The sequence below is a fragment of the Jatropha curcas genome, chromosome 7, assembly GCF_041381405.1.
Source record: "Jatropha curcas cultivar XTBG-Jc1 chromosome 7, XTBG_Jcur_1.0, whole genome shotgun sequence".
In the NCBI taxonomy this organism is placed as follows: Eukaryota; Viridiplantae; Streptophyta; class Magnoliopsida; order Malpighiales; family Euphorbiaceae; genus Jatropha; species Jatropha curcas.
Window position 1 is genome coordinate 19,158,781 of NC_143157.1, and position 23,429 is coordinate 19,182,209.

At 29.0% G+C, this 23,429-nt stretch overlaps 1 protein-coding gene across 2 annotated transcripts; it reads left to right on the forward strand.

The window, feature by feature from the left end:
- Positions 1-10,501: 10,501 nt before the first annotated feature.
- On the forward strand, positions 10,502-14,057 carry HEME1 (Uroporphyrinogen decarboxylase). Of its 2 annotated transcripts, none has more exons than XR_001046985.4 (6): positions 10,502-10,662; positions 10,742-10,914; positions 11,721-12,103; positions 12,190-12,474; positions 12,884-13,204; positions 13,612-13,752. XR_001046985.4 is itself a non-coding variant. In XM_012220411.4 (6 exons), the coding sequence occupies exons 1-6, from the start codon at positions 10,634-10,636 to the stop codon at positions 13,778-13,780; spliced, it is 1,275 nt and encodes a 424-aa protein (XP_012075801.1). In that variant the 5' UTR covers positions 10,502-10,633; the 3' UTR covers positions 13,781-14,057. The 2 variants fall into 2 exon arrangements, 1 of the variants encoding a protein (XP_012075801.1); XM_012220411.4 differs by having other exon boundaries at positions 12,884-13,119; positions 13,612-14,057.
- Positions 14,058-23,429: the final 9,372 nt, after the last annotated feature.

Consider the following 23,429-nt stretch of genomic DNA (forward strand, 5'->3'; position numbering starts at 1 on the left):
AGGTTTTTATTTGAAAACATTTGTGTAATAGCTTAGGTGAAAAGCTAGTTTGAAATAGGTTATCAAGCGACCTTCTCCGTGAGAGAGATTCTAATGTCTTGATTTGAGTTTCTATTTTCTGCCGAAAATAGAAAGGATCATTTGGAAAATCTAGTGGGACAAAGGGTATATCTAGGAGTTGATCTATTGCCTTGTACTATTAGTTTGTCTCTTACCCTTGAAAAGAGATAACATAGTTGAGGATCTCAAGATGAGTCTTGGAGAGTGGATGTAGGCGAGTTAGTGCCGAACCACTATAAATCACTGTGTTAATCTTTTTATTTTCTGAAGTTCTGCTTGATACTATCTTACTCACACTTGTGTTTATAATTTAGAAATGCTAAAGTTGTTAATAGTTTTGATGTTCTAAACTGGAATAAATTTTATCTATTACTGAAATTAGAACTCTGGACTTTTGCATAAGTGAATATACCGAGTTCTATACTGTTCTTCTATTTTCAGTATATCTCATTATTTGGGTTTTAAATCAGTTTTCTAATCTTGCTTAAAAACTTGTGAAGCAGTTCAAAAATTCTATAACTGTCTCTCACATAATCTTTAATATTTATTTAAACTTTATGAGTTAGTTCTAAACGTAATAACTTTCCTTCATAAAGTAGTTTTGAAATTAATTAAGATATTGTGAATCAATTCTAATCAATAGCTGTTCTTTGCAAAGTCTTTCTATTTTCTGCATAGAGCTTTGTGAGGAAGTTCTAATCTTAATAACTTACTGTCACAAATGTATTCTTTTTCCACTGCAACAAAATTCTAAGTTTGGTTTTAAAAGTTAAATTTTTAATTTTTTTAGAAAACTCAATTCACCCCCTCTTGGGTTGTGCCATACATATATGGGACCCTCAACTTTTTATGTATTTAATTATATTTTTATGTATTGAAGTGGTTTCAAACGAAATTGTAATGGTAGATATTTTGGCTACAGTAGTAATGTTAGTTACTAAGTATATTAGAGAAAAGAATATATGCACATTCACATAAATTCTTAAACTCAAAAGTGACGAAACTAGAAATGTATAGTTCTAGTTTTTTCCAGTTTCTTAAGCACTATTTTCATTTAAGTCAAAGATGGAAATGAATTTTCTCTTTATTTCATCTTTAATATAGAAAAACGGAAAATGAAAATGAAAATGATAAAAAATAATGCTCAAATAGTCATTTTTTCATTAATTCAAACTTTATAGCCTATTTTTTCATTAGACTGAAAAAGGAAAATTTCTCTTATTTGATATTAGTCAATTATTATAATTATATACTTTCACTACTTAATCCAAATAAGTGTATACCATCCTCTTTAAAGAATCAAAGAGAAATAATATGTTTAAAAAAAAAATTACTTTAGTTTCATTGTAATTAATTAAGAGAGTCTAATAATAAAGTGTTTAACCATATTTTAAAAAATGCAAAACATAATAAATTATAAGAATTTAAGTTTTATTTTCAATACTTGAATGAAGGTTTTCGATTTACCTTCTAGAAAGCAATATTACGTGAGAATATATAATTAAGAACATCAAAGTCTATTAAATATAAAAATCATTGAAAGGTAATGCTGCAAGATCAAATAGAAAATATACATGTAAATATTTTCTCGAATTAAAATGCTAAAACATCTAAGTAAAAGGATATTCAAAAGAATAAATAAAATCTATTTTCTCCACTTAAAAGGTATAGAAAAATACAACTAAAAAGGATATTCAAAAGGATAGGTGGACTTATTTTCTAAAATTAAAATGCATAAATAATCTAACTAAAAGTATATATTAGGAATTTCAAATTAAGCTAAGTCTATTATTGGAAATCTCATTATTCACCTTATTCCCACATTATTATATAGTATAGATAGACTATAGATTATAATTAATAGTTTTTATTGATGTGGGTGAAAAATTAAAAGTCCAAACTTTTATTCATTAATAAATAGTTCTTTCTGAAACTAATTCATTGTATGAATCCTAATAGTGAAAGTTTTAATCAACCACCATATTCGTTAATAAATATATCAATTTTAATATTATATAAATTTTAATCGATCAATAAAATTAAAATTTTTTATTTAAAATGTGACTAAATTTAAAAAAGATAAAACTTAAAATTTTGAAATACTTAATTATCCAATCAATTAATAAAATGTAATTTTCTAATTGGTCATTACTAAAGTTATTTTAGGATATTCAAATTTCATCAATGGCGCTATCGGAAATCTCATTATTCTCCATATTTCCACATTTATATATATTATAGACTAGTTCTTTTATGACGTGCGTTGCACATTGATTATGCTTGTTATATACTCATTTTTTGTACTCTTTTTACTTTTTTTTTTATCTATATAATATTAAAGCATAAGTTTTTGTTTGGATTAAAATAAATATAATGGTTATTTTGATTGCACTTTGCCATAAAACCTCCTTGTAATGCTACTTCTTATGTACCTAATTCTATTTTTATATAATGGAGTGATGTTAAAATAAAGTTCAAACCAATTCCTAGACATAATTATTGAGTCTCTAATTTATAAATACATACTCTTAAAACCCTAATAAGTGCCCCAAAAGAAAATCAAGCTATCATTAAATCTCCAACTCTTGCCCTCAACCCCAAATCAATATTTATATACAACTATAATAAAAATAATAAAAAATTATTTTTTTATTGGTAGGTAAAGAAAAAGAAATGAGAAGATTATCTAAATTGATAATGGTGTAACCACTTTGATTATAGTGACAGTAGATTAGTTACTCAGTGCATTAGAGAAAAAAAATATTTGCACGTACATGCAGATTCTTATAACCTAAAAAGTGTCTCAAAATAGAAATATATAATTCTAATTTTTTTTTCAGTTTTTTAAATATTATTTTCTTTCATGTCAAACAGATTTAAGATATTTTCAAAAAAAAAATCTAAAAGATTAAAAATGCTTAATCATCAAGAGGTCATCTATTTATTGCCAATGAGATATAAATCTCATACTAAATCAAAGGGATAGTAAATTAATTTGGTAATGAAAAAGAAAATAAAAAATTACTATTAAGAATAAAACTCTTTTCAGAATTCAACATATAATAAGAAGTAAATTATATTTAAAAATTGAATATTAATAAATACTAATTTTTTTAAAGAATATATCCAATCAAATCATCAATATTTATATAATATATAAAAACAGAGAAGTCTATCTTCAATGACAATCAAATATAATTCTCTCAAATTGTCAAGTGTAAAGTTATTTAGCACAATTGTTAAAAGATTAATTGTTTTATATATTTTCCTAATGCCTTTAAAGATTTTTAAAAATAAATAAACTTATAAAAAAAATTGCTATCATTATCATATGCTGAAGGATATGGTATCACATTTTTAAACTTCCAAAAATATAAATATCGGATTGACATTACTAATAATAAAAGATTAATATTTAGCATTTATGGTTTTGGAAGTTTTTTAAATACTCCCTAAAAAATCCTTTTTTAAGAAAGAATATTTTTTATAAAAAAAGAGAAAATATAATAATTTTCAAATATCTATAATCTATATATCTATAATATATATATAAAAGTGGAAATAAGGGGAATAATGAGATTTTCTATATCACCCTTAATGAAATTTAAAATGTTCTAAAATACCCTTAACGACGGCCAATTAAAAAATTACAGCTTAATAATTGATTGGATATAATTTATAAAAATTATTTTTTCAGCCAATCATGTGTGACTTGATTATCTTCTCACTTATGTGAGAAGTGAGAGGTCTCGAGTTCGAATAATCTCAATCACAAGTGTTTTCACTAATTTGATTATTGTGTAGCCCACAATGTTATTTCGGTCAATCAGACCTCTTAATGAATAAAAAAATTATTCTATAAATAAATATATATAAATAATTAAACATTTCAAAATTTTGAATTTTATCTTTATTAAATTTATTTTTTGATGAATATATATATAATGAGACATTTGAAAATTTTTTATATTTTATTTATTAAATATTTAATTCTTTTAGAAAATATATATAAAAAAGGAAAAAAAATATTTTTTTTCTTTATGTTTGTATGATATGATTGGATATTTTTTTAAAAAAATAAATTTTCAAATAGAATACATATAATATTTTATTTATGAGAGAGATAAAAAAAGAAAAATTATATTATTATTATTAATGTTTTTATTTTTTATGTTTGTAAGATTTGATTAGATAAATTTTTTAAAAGTAAAATTTTAAATAGAATTTACATAATTAAACCTAGATGGTAAACAGTTGAAAATATTAATTTTAAAAAAAATAATATTTTATTGATATATTTATGTATCTATATATATTCAAACTCTTTTTTTTTTTTTTTTGTTAGCTGAGTTCCCAATTTGACTGTTGTGTAGCCGATAATATTATTTCGGCCATCAGACCTCATAATGAATCGAAAAAAAATGATTTTTTAAATAAATGCATATATATAATTAAACATTTTAAAATTTTAATTTTTATATTTACTAAATTTATTTTTAATGAATATATATGATAATGAGATATTTGAAAATTTTTTATATTTCATTTATTAAATATTTAATTCTTTTAATATATAGATAAAAAAAAAGAAAATATACCTTTTTTATTAATATTCTTTCTCCCTTATGTTTGTATGATACGATTGGATATATTTTTAAAAAATAAATTTTCAGTTAGAATATATATAATATAATATTTTATTTAGGAGAGATATAAAAAAGAAGGAAAAAGTATATTATTTTTATTAATATTTTTGTTTTTTATATTTGTCATATTTGATTTGGTATTTTTAAATAGAATTTACATAATTAAACATGAAATGGTAAACAATTGAAATTTTAATCTTAAAATATATATATATATATATATATATATATATATATGTTATTGATATATTTATATATCTATATACATTGAAATGTTTTTTGTTAGGTGAGTTTTGAAAGAGTTTTATTCTTAACAATAATTTTTATTTTCTTTTTTGTTACTGAATAATTTGTAACTATTATCATTTTAATTTAGTAAGAGATTTATATCTCCCTTGCGATAAATAGATGGCTATTGATGGTTAAGTATTTTTAATTTCCTTGATTTTTTTTTTCTTGTATCCTAAATCCGTTTGACTTGAAAGTATGTACATATATTCCAAGCATCCAAGGTTTTCCGACCACCATATGCGGCGGCGGCGGGGGTCCGGCGAGTCTCCGACCGGTCCTAAGAGGTAGAATTATCCTCTCCTTGCGCTGATCGTGGAATCGTCATTCGACTTTCAATCAGTACGCACTAAAACCTAATTCTTAATTTTTGTGTAAATTCCGAATTTAAATGATTAGTGAATTTAATTGATTATTGAAATAGATTTATTTAAATAATAAGAAATTAGATTATTGGAATAGTTTATATGTAAATAGAATATTTTTAGTCTCTAATCGAATGTGATCCTCATTAGATAAATACACTATATTTTGAAAATCTAGACTATAAGTCATTTAGAATAATTGTTATAAATCGAAATGTGAAAAATAAATTTGAAATTAGTTAGATAGTTAATTAGTATAATCATTAGCTTAAAATTAGTTGGTTGCGCATCAGAAAAGTAAGATGAGTTTTTAGTTGGTTAACGAAGGGTAGATGCATAATTTTGATAAACTAAGTTTGGAAAGCCTAACCTCTTCCGATATTGATATAAGAATCGAATTTAAATAAATAGTTTTTGTTAAATAGCTATTGTTAAAAATGAGTTTTAACAACTTAACAATTTAATTACCATAAAGTTATTAAATTGTTGAGCTTATGATTTAACAAATAATCTTATATGAGTATTGTTGGAACCGGTTGAAAGTTGCTATTTTTGTAAATTTATGGTTGAGATTGTTGAGTGTTAATATTGATGTTTAAGGAGGAAGGATACTTGATCTAATTGATTGCCTGACGGATGGGCTGTGTGATTTGAGTACATGGGCTGTATGATTTGAGTACATGATCGAACGAATGAATAATGGGTTGGCAGATAGGATTAGTTGTTTTGGGTTGCCCAAAGGATGGGATTTGAGAATTTATTATTGAATTGTGGGTTAGTTAAATTTTAGGGAGGTTCCTTCAGAATTTCGATAGAATTTAGGCTAGTCACAATTAATAATTAAGTTAATAGGTTTATTTAGATTAATCTTTAACTTGATATATGATAAATAAAGTTCTTTAATTATTTTATTATTTATTTATTTATTTATTTACTTATTTTCTAAGGATTAATTATTATAATATATTGTTAATTACTATTCTTTTATTTAATTGTAATCAACTATGAATGTCTAGTTATGTAATTGCATCATGATATTTTAATTGTTTGCCAAGCTTGCATTTAATTGCAATGTTTGATTAATTGTGTTGTGATAATGTTATGATTTGTTTGTGTGGAGTGGAGATAAAGTGGGTCACCATTCATTTGTGAGGACGGTCCTGGAAATGATGAAAATATGAAATTTGACCGTCGGCCAGGTATGGGGAGATCAGCGCCTCTGTGTGCACCTGATGATATGATATGGATGATATAGAAAACCACATGGTGGCCTCCCATTGATATGGAAAAGAAAGAAGAGAATGGAAAAACAATGAGAGGGCTGGTCAAGTGAGGATTAGACCTGTCGACCATGAATGGGGGATTAGCTTTCTAGTGCATACGTCATAAGAGCATGGGCCATGTGAGAGGACGGCTTATCGGGGTTTCGGTGATGCCACAGACCAATTTCCACGTGATGTGGTTATGTAAAGGTGTAAATATTTGTGAGTGTTGTTGTGATGTTATTTGTGTGACTGCCCGCGTGATCATATAATAAGTCAGATGACTAGATTTAATTATTTACACATTCGTGTGAATGCAAGTGTGGTGCAATAATTCTTATGCATTATAAAATTCACATTTCCCTTGTTTAACTTTTCAGGAATTAGGAATTTCCTTCGACTTGGCTAAGGCTCTGCAATGTTCTCCGCAAGGCTATAAAATATAAAATTTCTAAATTTCTGTGGTTAATTAATTAATGTACTATTATCTATAAGCATTTCATCACTTCTAGATGTTATCGAACTCTGCAGGGAATTATGTACCACTAGTCATGTATTAAGTTAGGTATAATAATTTATGAGAACCAAAGATGTATTATCATTAGGCCGAAGTATGTGTTATTCTAGATATCTTAGATTGCGCCAAGAATTGTGCGATTGTTAGTGTATACACATAGATTTTAATTTATATAGGCTTACTGTTTCTAAAATTTCGTGTGTGGCATGTATGGTTTAGTAGTTTAGGTTTACTACGGGTCTCAGTGGCTTTAAGCTTACCTGAGTCTTAGTACCAATCTAGCCTGTGGAATCGGGTCGTGACAATTATATACTATAAGATATATATATTAAATAAGAAATTATATTATATACTATATAAGGTATATAGTAAATACGGTAAGAATATAATATTTTTAATAATATTAAATTTATTATTTGGAAAAAAAATAAAAATAATTTAGTTTTGATTGGTTTTATTAATTGCTTATTTGAATCTAGATTCTATTGGATAAAATAAAAAATTATATTATATAAGGCATATATTAAATATGATAAGAATATAATATTTTTAATGATTTTTATTTTATTGGTTGAAAAAATAAAGATAATTTAATTAAATATGAAAAAAATATAATATGTTTGATTATTATTTTTAATAAAATTTTAATTTCATTGGTTATAGTTATTTCCTATAAGTAATTTATCTAAAAAATATGATTTATTATTATTTATTAGGAAATATATTATAATATTTATTATTTGATTTTTGTGGACTTGTATTTATTAAGTATAAAAATTTGCAGACTTGTATTTATTTATTTTAGAGGACACATCAAAAGAGACAACAAGATGTATAATGTCTTTATACATTAATAAATTTGTAGGATAGCGGTTGTACAAAATACCTAACTACAAGTTAGAGCAATGAATGATATATAATAAAAATGCATGTTTAATACATATAAAATTTTTTAAGACAATCAATTAATACATCAAATGAATTTACTAAGAAAAAAATACAAAAAGTAAATAATAAATTATGATAATTAAAATAAGATTTTAAAAAATTAATAATATTATATAGTATAAAGATAAAAAATTAATTAACACATAAAAATAATGAGTATTAAAATTAATAATATTATATAATATAAAGGTAAAAAATTAATTAACGAATAAAAATAACGAGTACACATACGTGCAACGCACGATTAAAAAACTAGTATATATTAGAAGTGAAAATAAGAAAAACCCTAATTATAGAAATAAATGATTTTAACAATACCCTTAAAAAAAATTATAAAAAAACACTTGTATCCAAATCCAATTACACAACAAAGACTATAGTAAGATATTAATATTTTGATATTTTAATGGATTGGGTTAGCCTTGTATAAATATAAATATAAATACCAAACTCAACTTTCATATATCGTATACATTTCTAAATTCTCTCCACTAAATTAAATTAAAATACATATAATCCAAGCCTTGTAAATTGAATAGATTGTTATTCAAATTTTGCTCAACTTTAGTTAAATCCATTATATCAACTCGACGCTGCATTATGTATTAAATCTTAACACAATTAATTAAATTATATTAAACTGAAAAACAAAAAAAAAAAAAGAAATTGTTGTTAATAATAACGCGGAGAGAGAGAAGAACAACAAATTCCAAAAGTGAAGATATACATTTCTAAATTCCTCAACTAAATTAAATTAATACATATATAACTCAATATGTGCAAATTGAATAAATTGTTATTCAAACTTTGATCAATTTGAGTTGAATCCATTATATTAACTCAACTCCAGCATTATGTATTTAACATTAACGCAATTAAGTAAACATATTAAATAAAAAAAAGAAAACAAAAAAGAAAAGCAAATTTCGAAAGTGAAGATCGGTGTTTTAATCTAATCCAATAAACTCTCCCTTCTGTTTGCTTTATATGGAAGTCAAGTGTAAGTAACACAATTTACCACTTGGCAGTATTTAGGATTATGAAATGACAAATGTTAGAAGCATAAAATGGAAAATTAAAAAAAATAAAATTTCATGCAAGTAATTTATTAACTGTGTATATCAATGTGTCTTTTCATTGTTCAATCTTCATGTTTATGATATTAGGCGGGTTGCATATGTTGTGTTCGTGTCACCTGTCTAATTTTTGCGACGTATTCATGTCGACAAATTTGACACGATTATTAAATGGGCTGTGTTTATGTTGATCCTAATCGTGTCACGTGAATCCGTATCGAATTCGACTCGCCAACCCATTTTGACATCCCTAATAATTTTGTTATTTTTAAATGGGATTATAAAATATTATTTCATTCTTTAGTACTATTCCACGCATCGTGCAAGTTCGAGCACTAATATAAATATAAAGAAAAAATATATTAATAAAAAGAATATATTTTTTCTTTTTTATCTCTCTCCTAAATAAAATATTATGCATATTCTATTTGAATATTTATAATTAATTCAATATTGAAAAAGAAAATAAAATACTATTATTAAGAATAAAACCATTTTTCGAACTCAACATATAATAAGAAATAAATTATATAAAAAGATTAAATATTAATAAATATTAAATATTTTTAAAAAATATATCCAATCAAATCATCCAAACATAAAGAAAAAAATATTAATACAAATAATATACTTTTTTTTTATCTCTCTTCTAAATAAATATTTTATATTTTGATCTAACACGGAATCAAATATTTAAAAAATAAAATATAAAAATTTTCAAATGTCTCATTATCATATGTATTTATTAAAAAATAAACTTAAAATAGATAACATTTAAAATTTTGAAATGCTTAATTGTATATATATAGTTATTTAAAAAAATAATTTCTGTAAATTACATCCAATAAACTAATAAAATGTTATTTTCAATCCGCTATGACTAAAGTTATTTGAGTATAGTCCAAAATGCATCAAAGAGTATTGAAAATCTTATTATTCTCTTTTATTCTCATATTTATATATAGTACTAGTTTTTTTTATATCGTGCGTTGCACATTAATAATCCTCGTCATGTTTTCATTTTTTGCACTTTTTAATTTTTTATTTATATAATATAAAAAAATAAATTTTTATTTAGATTAAAATAAATATAATTGATTAATTTGTATTTGTTCAAAATCGGGTTCTAAGCTAATTTAGGTTTTATGGATTGGGCGAATTTGTGATTAAACGATTATTTAAACGAATTCAGATAATATACTGATAAATCTAAATAAATTTGGGACAGATTTGGATATTGCTGACTTATTTCTTAACGGGGCTACTTAAATTAATAATCTGAGTTCGGTTAGTTTATTTTTAACGGTTACCCGATGCGACTCTACTCTCGAGTCACGATCCTTCTAATTACCAATTTACCATCACCTACAGGCTACAGCCAGAAAAAAAAACAGAGAGGCAAAGATAAGCGACCAAAGTGATATAGAAACGCAGTCGCTAATCCCTCATTCTCTCTCTCAAAACTCTCTTCATGAAAATGAACTGGTCTTCGCCTACAAGGTAAATTTCGTTTCTTCAATTTCAAACTTTCTAGGTATCTGGATTTTGATTCTTTTTTAATCGGTTCAACTTGGTGCAGTGTGTGCAGTTCATTCAGTTCTTTATCATGGAGGAGCTCTTCCATCTCTTCCGTTGAGCTAGGGTTTCAGTTTAACAATTCCACTGGATTTTCCGTTTCTTCTTCCCATAGCAGAAAATTCTCTCGAAGCAGAAAATTCCACGTCTCTTGTTCTTCTTCTTCTCCCTCTTCTGGTAATTTCACTAATTCAATTGGTGTTGTTTTCACTCACATTTTCCTGTTTATTGAGTTTTAATCGAAAATTATGCTTGTAAGCTCCTTTGTACTGGAAGGGTTTGGGCTGTCTCTTTAGTGGCAGTGGAGGAAAAATTTTTGAATTAGAAATTAATGCTTTATGTAATTTAAGTGAAATGCCACACGTGGAATCCCAAAATGTTATGAATGCGTACTATTATTTCTTAATTCTTAATTTAAAAGTAACTGCTACTTTTCCGTTCGAGTTTTATCTAACTGTTTTTGGTGGGTGTACCTCTTCATTGGTTTAGTCATGCATTACATTTCAATCAGGAATTAAGATGGTATGAGTTCAAGGTATTTATGAGAAGTATTAGTCAAGTTCTTGAAGACCAATTTTATTTTTGTTCTTTGCATGAGCTGTGTGCATTATTTGCATGGCTGCTAAGCAACTGTTACAAGATGCCCTGCATTACTCTTTGGTTCTTGGATTTGATACTACTGCAGGTGAAATTTTCTAAGCCAGTCAGCCCTGTTGTTGCCCAGTGGCTGTGTAAGGGACTTAGAATTTAGGGGCTTTGCTGCAATACGTAACTTATTTGAACATTTTATCTTTGTTTTTGAACAGTGTTTCACTTTTTTTTTTTTTTTTGAAGAAAAACAGTGTTTCACTTTGAAATGTATAATATGTTCCCTTGAATATTCAGGTTTTTTTTTTTACCAATTTGTTTCTTTTCTATATCTGGATTATTTCTTTTGGTATATGCAGATCTTACTTTTTCACTCAATACTTATTTTTATTCAGATCCACTTTTGGTTAAGGCTGCTAGAGGAGAACCTGTAAATAGGCCTCCAGCATGGATGATGCGTCAGGCAGGAAGGTATATGGCTGTTTACAGAAAGCTTGCAGAGAAATACCCATCCTTCAGAGAGAGATCAGAGACAACTGATCTCATTGTGGAAATTTCTTTGCAGCCCTGGGAAGCTTTTCATCCAGATGGTGTTATTATTTTCTCCGACATACTCACACCTTTACCTGCATTTGGTGTCCCATTTGACATAGAAGAAGTGAGGGGGCCAGTTATTCAAACTCCAATTCGTTCTGAAGAAGGGTTAAATGCTTTACATCCCATTGAGCTGGAGAAACTCCACTTTGTAGGGGACTCTCTTAGAATTTTGCGACGCGAGGTTATTCCTACCTTTCTCAGTGCTATTTTATCTTATGCGACAATGTAGACCATGCTTCTACAATGCTCTTAAAATGTTCTATGCAGGTTGATGGGCGTGCTGCAGTATTGGGTTTTGTTGGAGCACCTTGGACTATTGCTACATATATAGTGGAAGGGGGTACAACTCGCACATATACTACCATAAAGAGCATGTGCCATACAGCACCAAATGTATTAAGGACTCTTCTCACTCATTTGACACAGGCAATAGCTGATTACATTGTTTACCAAGTGGAATCTGGGGCTCATTGCATACAAATATTTGATTCCTGGGGTGGACAACTACCACCCAACATGTGGGACTGTTGGTCAAAGCCATATATTGAAGAGGTAAGTTTGATCTGTTTCTATTAGTTTGCATGACAATTTCTTTTATATTCTAAAGGTATTATGACTTATATATAGTAGAGCTATTTTCAGTTAATAGGTCACCAATTTATATCATCCTATTAGAAAACTGGTCCCAAAAAAGAAATGAAAGTGAATATCAATGCTCGGGTTAGTGCTCCTGGTATCATTTCCTGGATTTGCAGAAGTTGTGAGTATGACGAGATCATTTGTCAGTTTGAGGAAAGTATTGTGCACAAATGTCATACTAAGGACTACCTTACACCTTGTAATATGACAGCACTAGTCGAATACTTTCAACAGTTTATACTACGCTGTAAAAATCACTGGATGCAAATTGGACTTTCTGCTGTATTATCTTAACTCTATATTGGTGTTTTTGAAATTGCAGATAGTTCGTAAAGTAAGGAATAAGTGCCCGGAAACACCACTTGTTCTCTACATTAATGGAAATGGTGGTCTTCTTGAGCGTATGAAAGGAACTGGAGTTGATGTGATTGGGTTAGACTGGACTGTGGATATGGCAGATGGAAGGAAGCATTTGGGTAGCGGGATCAGTGTACAGGGAAATGTGGATCCTGCTTATTTGTTTTCACCTTTACCTGCATTGACTGATGAAATACAACGGTTGGTGACAAAATAAATTTACTGACCAAACTTCTATTACCACGATATTCAATGTTGTTGCCTACTTGGAGCTACACTTGAATCAGTATGTGTAAGCTTATAGGTTAAGAATGCTGTCCTGCGGTCCTTATTCCACAATTGTATTTTTTTTTTTTTTATTTTGTGACAGTTTCCTGAATTTGAAATCTTTTGTTACATTTACACCAAATGTGTAAATGTCAATTGCTTGAATGGTAATTAGTTTTTTTACAAGTGTCTTATTCCTGGCATTAGAAGGATGAAGTATCAAAGTAACAAATTGAGCTATCTATAGTATACTGTGTTCATCTATTAGATGGTAGGGAACTAAGCTAAAACACATGACTATCTTCTTATGCTGATGAATTACTATGGCTCCTGGATCTTGCAATCTTAATTCTACATAAATAAGAAATGAAGTTGAGTTTCCAAAATTCTAAATCTGATGGATCATATTTTATTTTTCTTTTCCAGAGTTGTGGCATGTGCTGGGCCAAGAGGACATATTCTTAATCTTGGACATGGTGTTCTTGTTGGTACTCCTGAAGAAGCTGTTGCTCATTTCTTTAATGTTGCAAGGAGCTTGAACTTTGAAGCTCCTTTTCAAAATCATGTGGCTGGAGAACCAGAATTGGTTGTTTGAGTGATTTTAACAATTTTGAAGTGTTAATTGTGAGTTGATGCCTTATTCATCATTGTGACTGCTTACGAGTGAGTTGAGATTGCACAATTTTGAGGCACTGATTGGAGCTTTGAGGTCCTGTATATGTGTGTGCTCTGGGTAACTTGTTACCATCAATTGTATTTGTAATTAAAATATTCAATATGAGCCAACAAATCTCTCATTGATTGTGGTAGATATATGTTAGATGAGCATGTATGTATTCTTACCTTTCTATTGGACCTAGATATTCTGAAAAGGTTCTTCCTCAGTTTATTTTAACAGATGGATAACTGAATTTCTAAAATAGATGACTCAGTTATATTTAGTCTAAGAGTTCATTTTCTTGTTTCTTCTTCTTCATCTTCTTCCCCTCCCGCCCCCCCCCAAAAAAAAATCTTGTCACCTAATCGCCAATTGAATGGCTACTAAATAGATGGGATCTGGAATTTCTTTTGTCAAATGATGGTCTACTTAATATCGCTACTGTCATGATTGATTTGCATTTTGTTGGAGTTATTAAGACATACTCCGAGTTTCTGCTACTGGCACATTCTGTTTCTCATGGGGAGGGAGAAATTATCTCTTTAAAGATAGAGCTCTTATATATTGATGCTCTATCTATTTTGCTTTGCAAATGAGGGAGACAGACCTTATAAGTTAACCTATGCTGAGAATCTTTTTTGTTCAGATTTTTTCTTTGTCAACATGAACCATATTGCTCCAGCTACTTGACAAGTAGATAAGGGAAAAATCAAGCTTGTAGTTTTTCAAGATGATCGTATTTCGAACCAGAAGAATTATGAAGTTGATCATCTCCTGTCATCTTGTCTCCTGTTCTATGGTTATTCCTTTAATTCTTTTATTTGCAATTCACTGTTTATTTTATATCGGTTGCTAGACATGTATAAATATATTTTTTTGGGTGGCTATTGATCTATTTCTTGAATTTACCATGTGATTGAAAGAATTATGAAAATGGTTTTTAGCGATGCAGATGCCAGGAAAGAGGAGCAGGTATAACTTTAAGTTCTGATGCATATTTATTTTTGGAATGATTTCACATTCTAATCGTACAAGCTAATTATAGATGAGGTAGGTGAGTTTTGTAATATATGCTATTACTGTTTCTATGGAATATAAGCATTCACCAAATGACTTTTACTTTCTGACAAGGTACTATGCAATGCCATAGATGTATGTGTTCATGAGTAAAGTGTACATATATTTGAGTTTTTATTAAGTGCAAGTATGACTTGCAGTGGGACATATGGGATGCTAAGGCAGGAGTAAATTTTGTGAAAAGAGTCATGGAAATTCATATCTCAGGTATTCATTGCTTTTTCTACTTTCTTTAAAAATATAAAATTGTTGATGAGTCTTGAATTTGCTCTTGGGAAGATGCTTAGTGTTTTAGGAACTTTTTGTTATCTCTTTGCTCTTCTTTATAGAATTTTTGCCTTGTATAATCTGTAGTCTTACAATTTCCTGCTCATGGTAATTGGAACTTTCACTTCTGTAGAAATTTCAGTCATAAGGAGAACAAAATTGCTTTTGTTGCTTGTTTTGTTGGATAATGTTCATTGTCTCCTAGAGCATATAGAATGATTTGGCCTCAATAGAGATTATCCATAGGATAAATTTATGTTTTGTTGTAGATAGCGTCCAGTTAACATGTGGCTGCAATTAAGAAGAATATGGTCAATTGATGGGCATTGTTCTTTTGTTGTAGATAGTTCCCTAGACACTTTATGCATCACTCAAAATGTAGACACTTTAGCCAATTGATGATCTTAATATAGCTATAGATAATTGAGAAAAGCAACAAGAAAGAAGAAGAGAGAACGTTCTCGCAGTAAGCATCCATGCTTCAATGTCAAAACTAAATACTAATTCTCAATGTCAAGAACAAAATCAAAATTGTTTTAGTTTAAAAATTTATTGATTCATTGAGATAATTCATTTTCTATTAGGATCATCCGAAATTAATAATGTAAATGGAACAGGAATAAAATGTAAACAAATTCCTAAGGGTGTGTGCTCCTAAAAAATAAAAATTCTAAATAGGTTGAGTAAATTTAAATAACTACTGTAGGCACTCTCTTGTTAGACATAATCGTCCTTTCTTATTCTAGGATTTAAGCATTTGACCCAGCATTCCAAATTGGACAAGAATATGATCTCTTTGCCAGGTCTTAAGTTGTCCTGGTTTCAATTTCTTCAGCATAACGATAATTCATCACACAGCACCGTACTTCAAAGAAAATGTTTTTGTAGATGCAATGGTACACCTCGTCGAAATATGTGGATATCCTAACAAAATATGCCAACATCGTATAGGTAATACATTACACTACAAATAAAAATGAGTCCTTAAATGTAAACTATTAAACATGCAGCACTGATGAATGTTGAGGTAATGCTGATTTCACTGGATTTCTAATTGCTGTAGTCTTCATTCCTAGTTTTGAGAGTAAAGAAATATATGATTTCTTCTGAAGTCTGCTGACATGGTGTTTCTGTTGGTTGTGAATTAAATATTTATTGCCTGACATCAGTTTGAATGTGATGCAATAGAGATATGACAGCAAAGATTGTTTGGAATTGGAGAAATAAGTTGTTGGTCTAGGCATTGAGATATTTAAGATTTTATTTCTGTATTAAGAGAGTTTAATTGGTAGGCATTGGTGTAAAATTCTACGGAAGTGGTTTTAGTGGTATAAGAAAATGCATGTTAATGGGTTCTCTCCGTGCACTGTGAAGATTAACCTAAGGCAATGCAGCAACAGAAAATAAGAAGAATTAGAGAGAGAGAGAAAGATCAAGTATAACTTTCGGCGTCCATGCTTTAACAACCAAAATTGTTTCTAACCTCGTCAGTCAAAAAGTTACAGAAAATTTATAGGTTACAAATGAATTTATAGACCAATTGATTCCTTCTTGTATTTGGAAAGTTATTTTAGATAAGAACGTTTTAATAAACACAAAAGAGGAAGATAATAGAAAGAAATTTCTGAACAAGAATGAAATTCCTTAATATAGGCAAAACCTAAACAATTACTGATTGTGCTTTCTCTTTGATCATATTACCTTGTATCATGGCATATTGTTAATAATTTTGGCTTCATATTTCTGAATTGGATATCACTTTATATAACCATGAGATAAATATATCATAAAAAATTACTGCATTGAAAGAAAGTATAGTGCTTAGATGATGTTATAAATCATTAAAGATTAATGGTTTATATCTCTGTTTTGTGATGTGATCCTATTTTGTTTGTCTCAATATCAAATCCTTGTGTTGGTTATTTTGATGCATTTGATTGACATTTAGAATTAGACATTAATCATACTTTTTACTTGAACATAAACAAGTGCTAAAAATTTAGCATTCAAAATCATGCCACACCATTAGTGCCTTTTTGTTTCCACATTGATTATGCTTGCACCTGGCTTCTGAGTTGTCATTCCTTTTATATTAAGGTTACGTTTGGCAAGCCATGGGACATAATAACTTTACCAAAAGGATCCTAAATGCATTTTGAAGTGTCCCTTCTCTGTTCCCTTCCCTTTTTCCGGGGATTGATGATTGATGAGATAAATCAAATAAGGAATGATCCTGATCAATTTGATTAGGTACTCCCATCTTGTTGTATTATTGAACTCCGATAACAGGAAAAAGCCAAAAGCTCTGTCTTTCTTTTCACTGTTGGTGCAGTAAAAATTGCTAGGTTTGAAGATTTGATGACTGAATCAGTTCGTGAATTTATTGAATTTATTTTCCTCATAGTTAATCTGCCTTTCATCTGAACACTGAAAGAGGCCCTGGAGGTGAGATGATGGTTTCACTTTTTTTCATCCACATATTGTTAATGCATTTTAGAGTTATTGTATTTTTGGATTTCTCTCTTAGAATTGTGCAGCAAAGTGCCAATCTTGAAAAGCCCAATTTATTTATGAATAAGCATAACTGAAAATTTCCTAATTATCTTGCTAAGTACAGCCATAATGCCAGGGTAAGTTTTGTTAACTCCGTCTTGTTTCTGAGTTATTTTTGTTTGACAAGTAGTCTAACCATTAGCATTTATAGGTTTGAGCTTCAATTTCTGGTCAAATTTTTGCACTCTTAAGATGGGTATTATAGTTTATTATCTATTTTTCTAAATATTATTTCTTCAGTTGCTTCAATGAATAAAGCTGAGCAAAAGCCCACAGATACGCTTCTAATTTTGTACTCAGAACTCTGGTCCCTTATTTCTACCTTTGGACTCTAATAAACCTCATAGACATTGCAAAGCAAGTTTGCAACTATAATCTTGGCTCCAGTTGCATCTGAGTTTTCCTTACAGGATGAAAATTTTTAGTGCTATCTGATTTCTGGGCCATCTTAATTTTGTTACAGAATGCTCTTTTTTTTTTTTTTTTTTTTTTTCTTTCTGCATAAGCTTTGTAACTTCTATTGTTATTGCTACTCTTCCTAGTCAATGAAAGATGAGCAGTATTTCGGTCTTCAATCCATGTATTTCTATTGAAGCTTGTGTCTCAAATAAATTAGATCTGCAAGTGAACACAAGTCACTTATACTCCATTCTTTTGCTCTATTCCCTTAAACTTATATCAGAGGTAGGTCTGGTGGAGAGACTATTCTTTTTCATTATGGGTTTTTAGACTGTTCTTTTTAGGAGCATTACACCTTTAACATTCAACATTCAATATTTGTCAAATTTATTGTTTTCTCTGGTTTGTATTACACCTTTAACATTCAACATTCAATATTTGTCAAATTTATTGTTTTCTCTGGTTTGTATCTTGAGAAAAGTTTTATGCCTTTAGGCTTTTAATCAGAGTAGTATTTAACCAGCATGCATCTTCTTGAGATGAGGTATTATCAACCAATATTTTTTTTGGGAGACTATTTGGTTTTAATTTGTTTGTTAAGCATTCATAGGAGCACAAATACCTCAGGCACAGAGATAGGTCTGGTGGCGCCAGCTTAGCAATAGCAGTCTGATTAATCCAATAGTTCTTTGGGGAGGTAAGAAGAAGATGCTGGTGCTTGGAGTTCTGATGGTTACTTGGCTTTTTGGCTACACCAGTATCTAATGAAAATTTCCTTGGCTTGAAGGGTTTTGCTGGAGAGGTGAAGGGAAAATTCTGAATATTTACCTAATAAAGTTAGATTCCTGGAAAAATTTGTTATCATTCTTTTTTTAATTTCTAAATATTTGGTAAATTCTGAATATTTACCTAATAAGGTTCCGTTTGTTTTTGAAAAATAATTTAATCTTCAGAAAATATTTTTCAAGAAAAATGTTTTCCTTGAAAATTATTTTTCAAATGATTTATTTCCGTTATTTGGTTTCAATATTGAAAATTAGTTAAAAATTATTTAACTTATAAGACTATAAAAATATTTATAATAATAGAAATTTCATATTTTAAGAATTTTATTGTTAAATATGAGAAATAATGCAAAAAATATAGTAAATTATGAAAGTCGCTGGTAATTGGTGGTGGTGGCTTGTGGTGAATAGTGACCGGTGGTAGTGGCTACCGGTGATTAGTAAATTAAGTTCATAATAAGTTTGTCAAAAATCCGAAAAATATTTTCCTCTCTTGAAAGTGAAGTCATTTTTAAGTAATTTTCCTTTGATCAGGAAAACATTTTCTGTTGACTTATTTTCTTGAACGTCCCAAATAATGGAAAATTGTGAAAAATATTTTTCTGCAAATTATTTTACGAAAACAAATGAAGCTTAAGTTTTTTAGTTTTACTATGCTGAAGGAAAAATTTTATTCTCATTATAACAGAATTGATACTTGATTTAATCAGCAGGAGACGTAGAAGAAGTTTTGTCACTGATTAGCATGATTTAGTTTTGTCTAATGTTTTTGGCATTATTAGTATTAGTATTATTATTTTAGTTTTATCTCATATAGATAGATAAGATACATAGGAAGTTTGATCTGTTGAATTTCTGGGAGATGATGTGAAAATGTCTAGCACTAGCAGATGCATAGCAGTTGGAGTAGTGATTACACAATTGATTAATACCCTTTTTCAAATTGAGAATTTACACATGGCAGTGGATAACTTTTGAAGGTGAAACAAGAACTTGTATTTTATTGGAACTTAGTATCAACTTTCTGTCAAGATTTGCTAATCCATTTTCTAAATGATAATTACCAAGGTTTGTCCCCATGCAAGCAGTTGATCTAAGACGTGGTCCTACCTTCAAGTATTTAATCTAGCCTTTATCGTTTCTGATTGTAATTTTTCTTTCTGTTAATTTTTCAGGATGCAAAATTATTCAAATCTCTGCAGATGATGGGCCATGAGCTCCAGTATTTTAAGTTACAAAGCAGATGGTGGGACTTTCTACCTTCTCTCTTACTCTTTAGAATTTTGGGTCATTTGCATTTGTTATTCGTTAAAGGAGTGGATTATGGAAACCTTTGATCTTAAATCATACTTTTTAAATTATTTTTGGCTTGGAGACAGTGTTTCCTTAACATGGACAAATGTTTTCTTTCTTTTATCTTTACAGATCAAAAGTATTGACTAAAGCGGCATTAATAATTCTTCTTTCTCAATTAGGCGCCGCCATCTCCATCAGCTTCATTAGACAAAAATTGGCCATATACAGCCCTACGTTATCAGCATCTGTCAACACAGCCGCACAAGACAAAGAAAGTGGTCATTTTTGTGCTTTCATAGTCAAGGTCTCCCACCTCCCAACTTTTGTAATTGTCACATGCTTTTCAAAATCCTTTTTTGATGACTCCTGAATTTTAATTGGGTTTCAATTTAACACTTATAATATTTTGTTCTCCTGATTTTGTCTCCGTATCAGTTTGTCCCCCTCTTTTGCTTTTCAGCATGTGCTAGCTTGACAGAATGATCTGGCCCTGCGGCAGCCAATTCCGGTTTTCCGGTATCTTGATATGGCATAACATCCAACATCCTGTCCAGAAAGAGTAAGACAAAAGGAACCTGCTCTACTTTTTTTTCCCCGGTCGTCATCTCCCTGCTTACTACGCTATTGAAATATTTTATCAGGAATCTTGGAAAAGATATGCTGAAATTTTGATTCCTTGTCTCTTAATTTTCACAAGTGGCCATGCTAGTACAATTGTTAGGAAAGCCTATATCTAAATAATAATAAAATGTTTGGTTCCTCCAGATAGAATTCGTTTCTTACAATAGGATTTTATTTCTTTTGTTGATTTACTAAGAAGACAATTTTTACGATACATGTATTTTTTGAATAATTTGAATTTTTATAGAAATAGTAACTATTTTTTCGAAGGAAACAAAATTAAGATTACCTTTGAATTTCTTATTTAGTTTTCTTATTGAATTAATTAGCAAACTGAATCAGTTACAATTATTACATCAGATAAAAGCCCACCAAGGGTAGTCCAACTTATAAGGGTGATGAACAAACTATTTCTTTTTAGCAAATTATTAAAATTTAGATGAGTGATGGGAAGGGCGCGGTATTGGGTATATCAAGCAATACGCCTAAGTACGCTAATTTCTGGGAGAGAGAATAATGATCTCGTGACAAATGGTCTTAGAATTAATTCCGTCTCGACTCCGGTTTCCCGACAATTGCCCTGAGGACTCAGACTCCGGTGTTACGTCAACTGCCGTAAGGGTGGAGTAGTTAAGAAGCTCCATACATGAGCATTGTACAAATAATCTATGATGAGAGGGTTTTGTATCGATCTCCTGAGAAATGTTTTCCTGTTAATTAGTACAACATAGAATTGATGGATTATGTTAAATCCAATAACGTTGAGACAGGCAAGTGTACGAGGCTGCAAAGGAAAGGTTGGTTACGTTGAAAACTAAAAAAATGGTCCAGAGACGAGAATCATGTGCAGGGAACAATGATGAATATAAGTGTTATAAACATGTGCATCCATGTGATACTCGCAAGACGCAGCCATTTCCATTTTCGATTTTGGAAAAACGAAGAAGGAATTTATTCTACCATTGTTTTTCCAAGGTGGGCCAACTTTTCTTTTCTTCATCAAATCTCTCTCTCTCTCTCTCTTTGATTCAGACATGAAATCTCTTGCTGCAGATTTCAAATTTTTAATGTTGGGATGTTCACTTGGAGATGAGTTGGGGTGAAATTATTGTGTATTTGATCTCTTTCATATGCAAAAGACAAAATAAATTATAAAATATTGCTGTATAATTGAGAATTTTTTCTATGCTCATTTACTATCAACAATAATTTAGAATAAACTAAAATTTCTACTTTCCTTAAAAATTATAAAGTTTTTAATTAATTAGATCCTTAATAGTTTTTTTTATTAATTTGATGATAATTATAAAATAAAAAGTCATATCGTGTCTATTTAATTTCTTTAACGAGAAATTAGATGAAATAAATAAATTTGTTCTCTTTCTCGTTGTTATTACCTATACTCACTTTCTAGATTAGTGATCCGTTCTCGTAGGGGACTAACTACATCAGAAGTTACCAAATTTCTCAAAATTCAATTTTTTTTATTAAGTTTTATTCACAGATGAAAAAGATACATTGGGCCTCCAAAAGTTTTTTTTTTTAAATCTTGAATTTTGTAATGCTGGACTACGTTCGTACATCAAATGCTCCTAACTAAAATATAGAAAGCTCAAAGTATATTCTTCAAAAAAAAAAAAAAAAAAAAAGAAAGCTCAAAATATAATAACCATCCAATTATTTTTTATACATAACCGTACTCATTATGACGTTTTATCCTTTTTGGAGGTCGTAATGAGGCTAAAGATTGTTTTTACTTCTCCACGTGCGTACACATAGACAACATGCATGCATGAGAACGTACAGAAAGAAAATCATTATATAAATACTCATATGCATATGTATGGTTCTTTAATCAACGGAGAAGAAACAAATTATAAATGAAATCTTAATTTGTATATTTGACTTAATTATTATATTCATTTTGCCTTAATTATTCAAAGGAGGACTTGGATTAACAATGGATTTTGAGTCTTTCTTATTGGGATCTTTGACCTAATCAAGGCAGATGGTTACAGAACACTTTGATTCTGTAAAATAAAACCCTTTTGTAACAATATAACTATGGATTAATGCTCATGAGTTTAATTGCAATGTACAATTTATCCAAAAGGAAGAATTTTCTACTAGAAACACCTATTAAACTTTTTTCTTTTTGTTTTTATTTGAACAAATACTTTGACCGAGTCATTCAATAAAAACGGCTAACGTACATGAGTTGAGAGAAAATTAAGTCATTGATATTTTTTATTATCTGTCTTTCACACATATTAATCAATCAAAATACGAGTTAAATTGATCTTTTACTTGAAAATAAGGTCATTGAACAGTTTCATTCTATAAAATAAAACTCTTTGCATCTTATACCAATACAAATATGAAATTAATGCTCCATTTGCATCCTGAATTTAATGGCATGTATAATTTACCCACAAACAACAACTTTCAACTACAAACACCAATTAAACTTTTTTTTTTTAATAGAATAAATATTTTGACTGGGTCATTGAGTTAAAATGAATAATGTATTTGAGTTGAAAGGAAATCAGATCATTGATATTTCTTATTATCTATCATTCACTCATTCA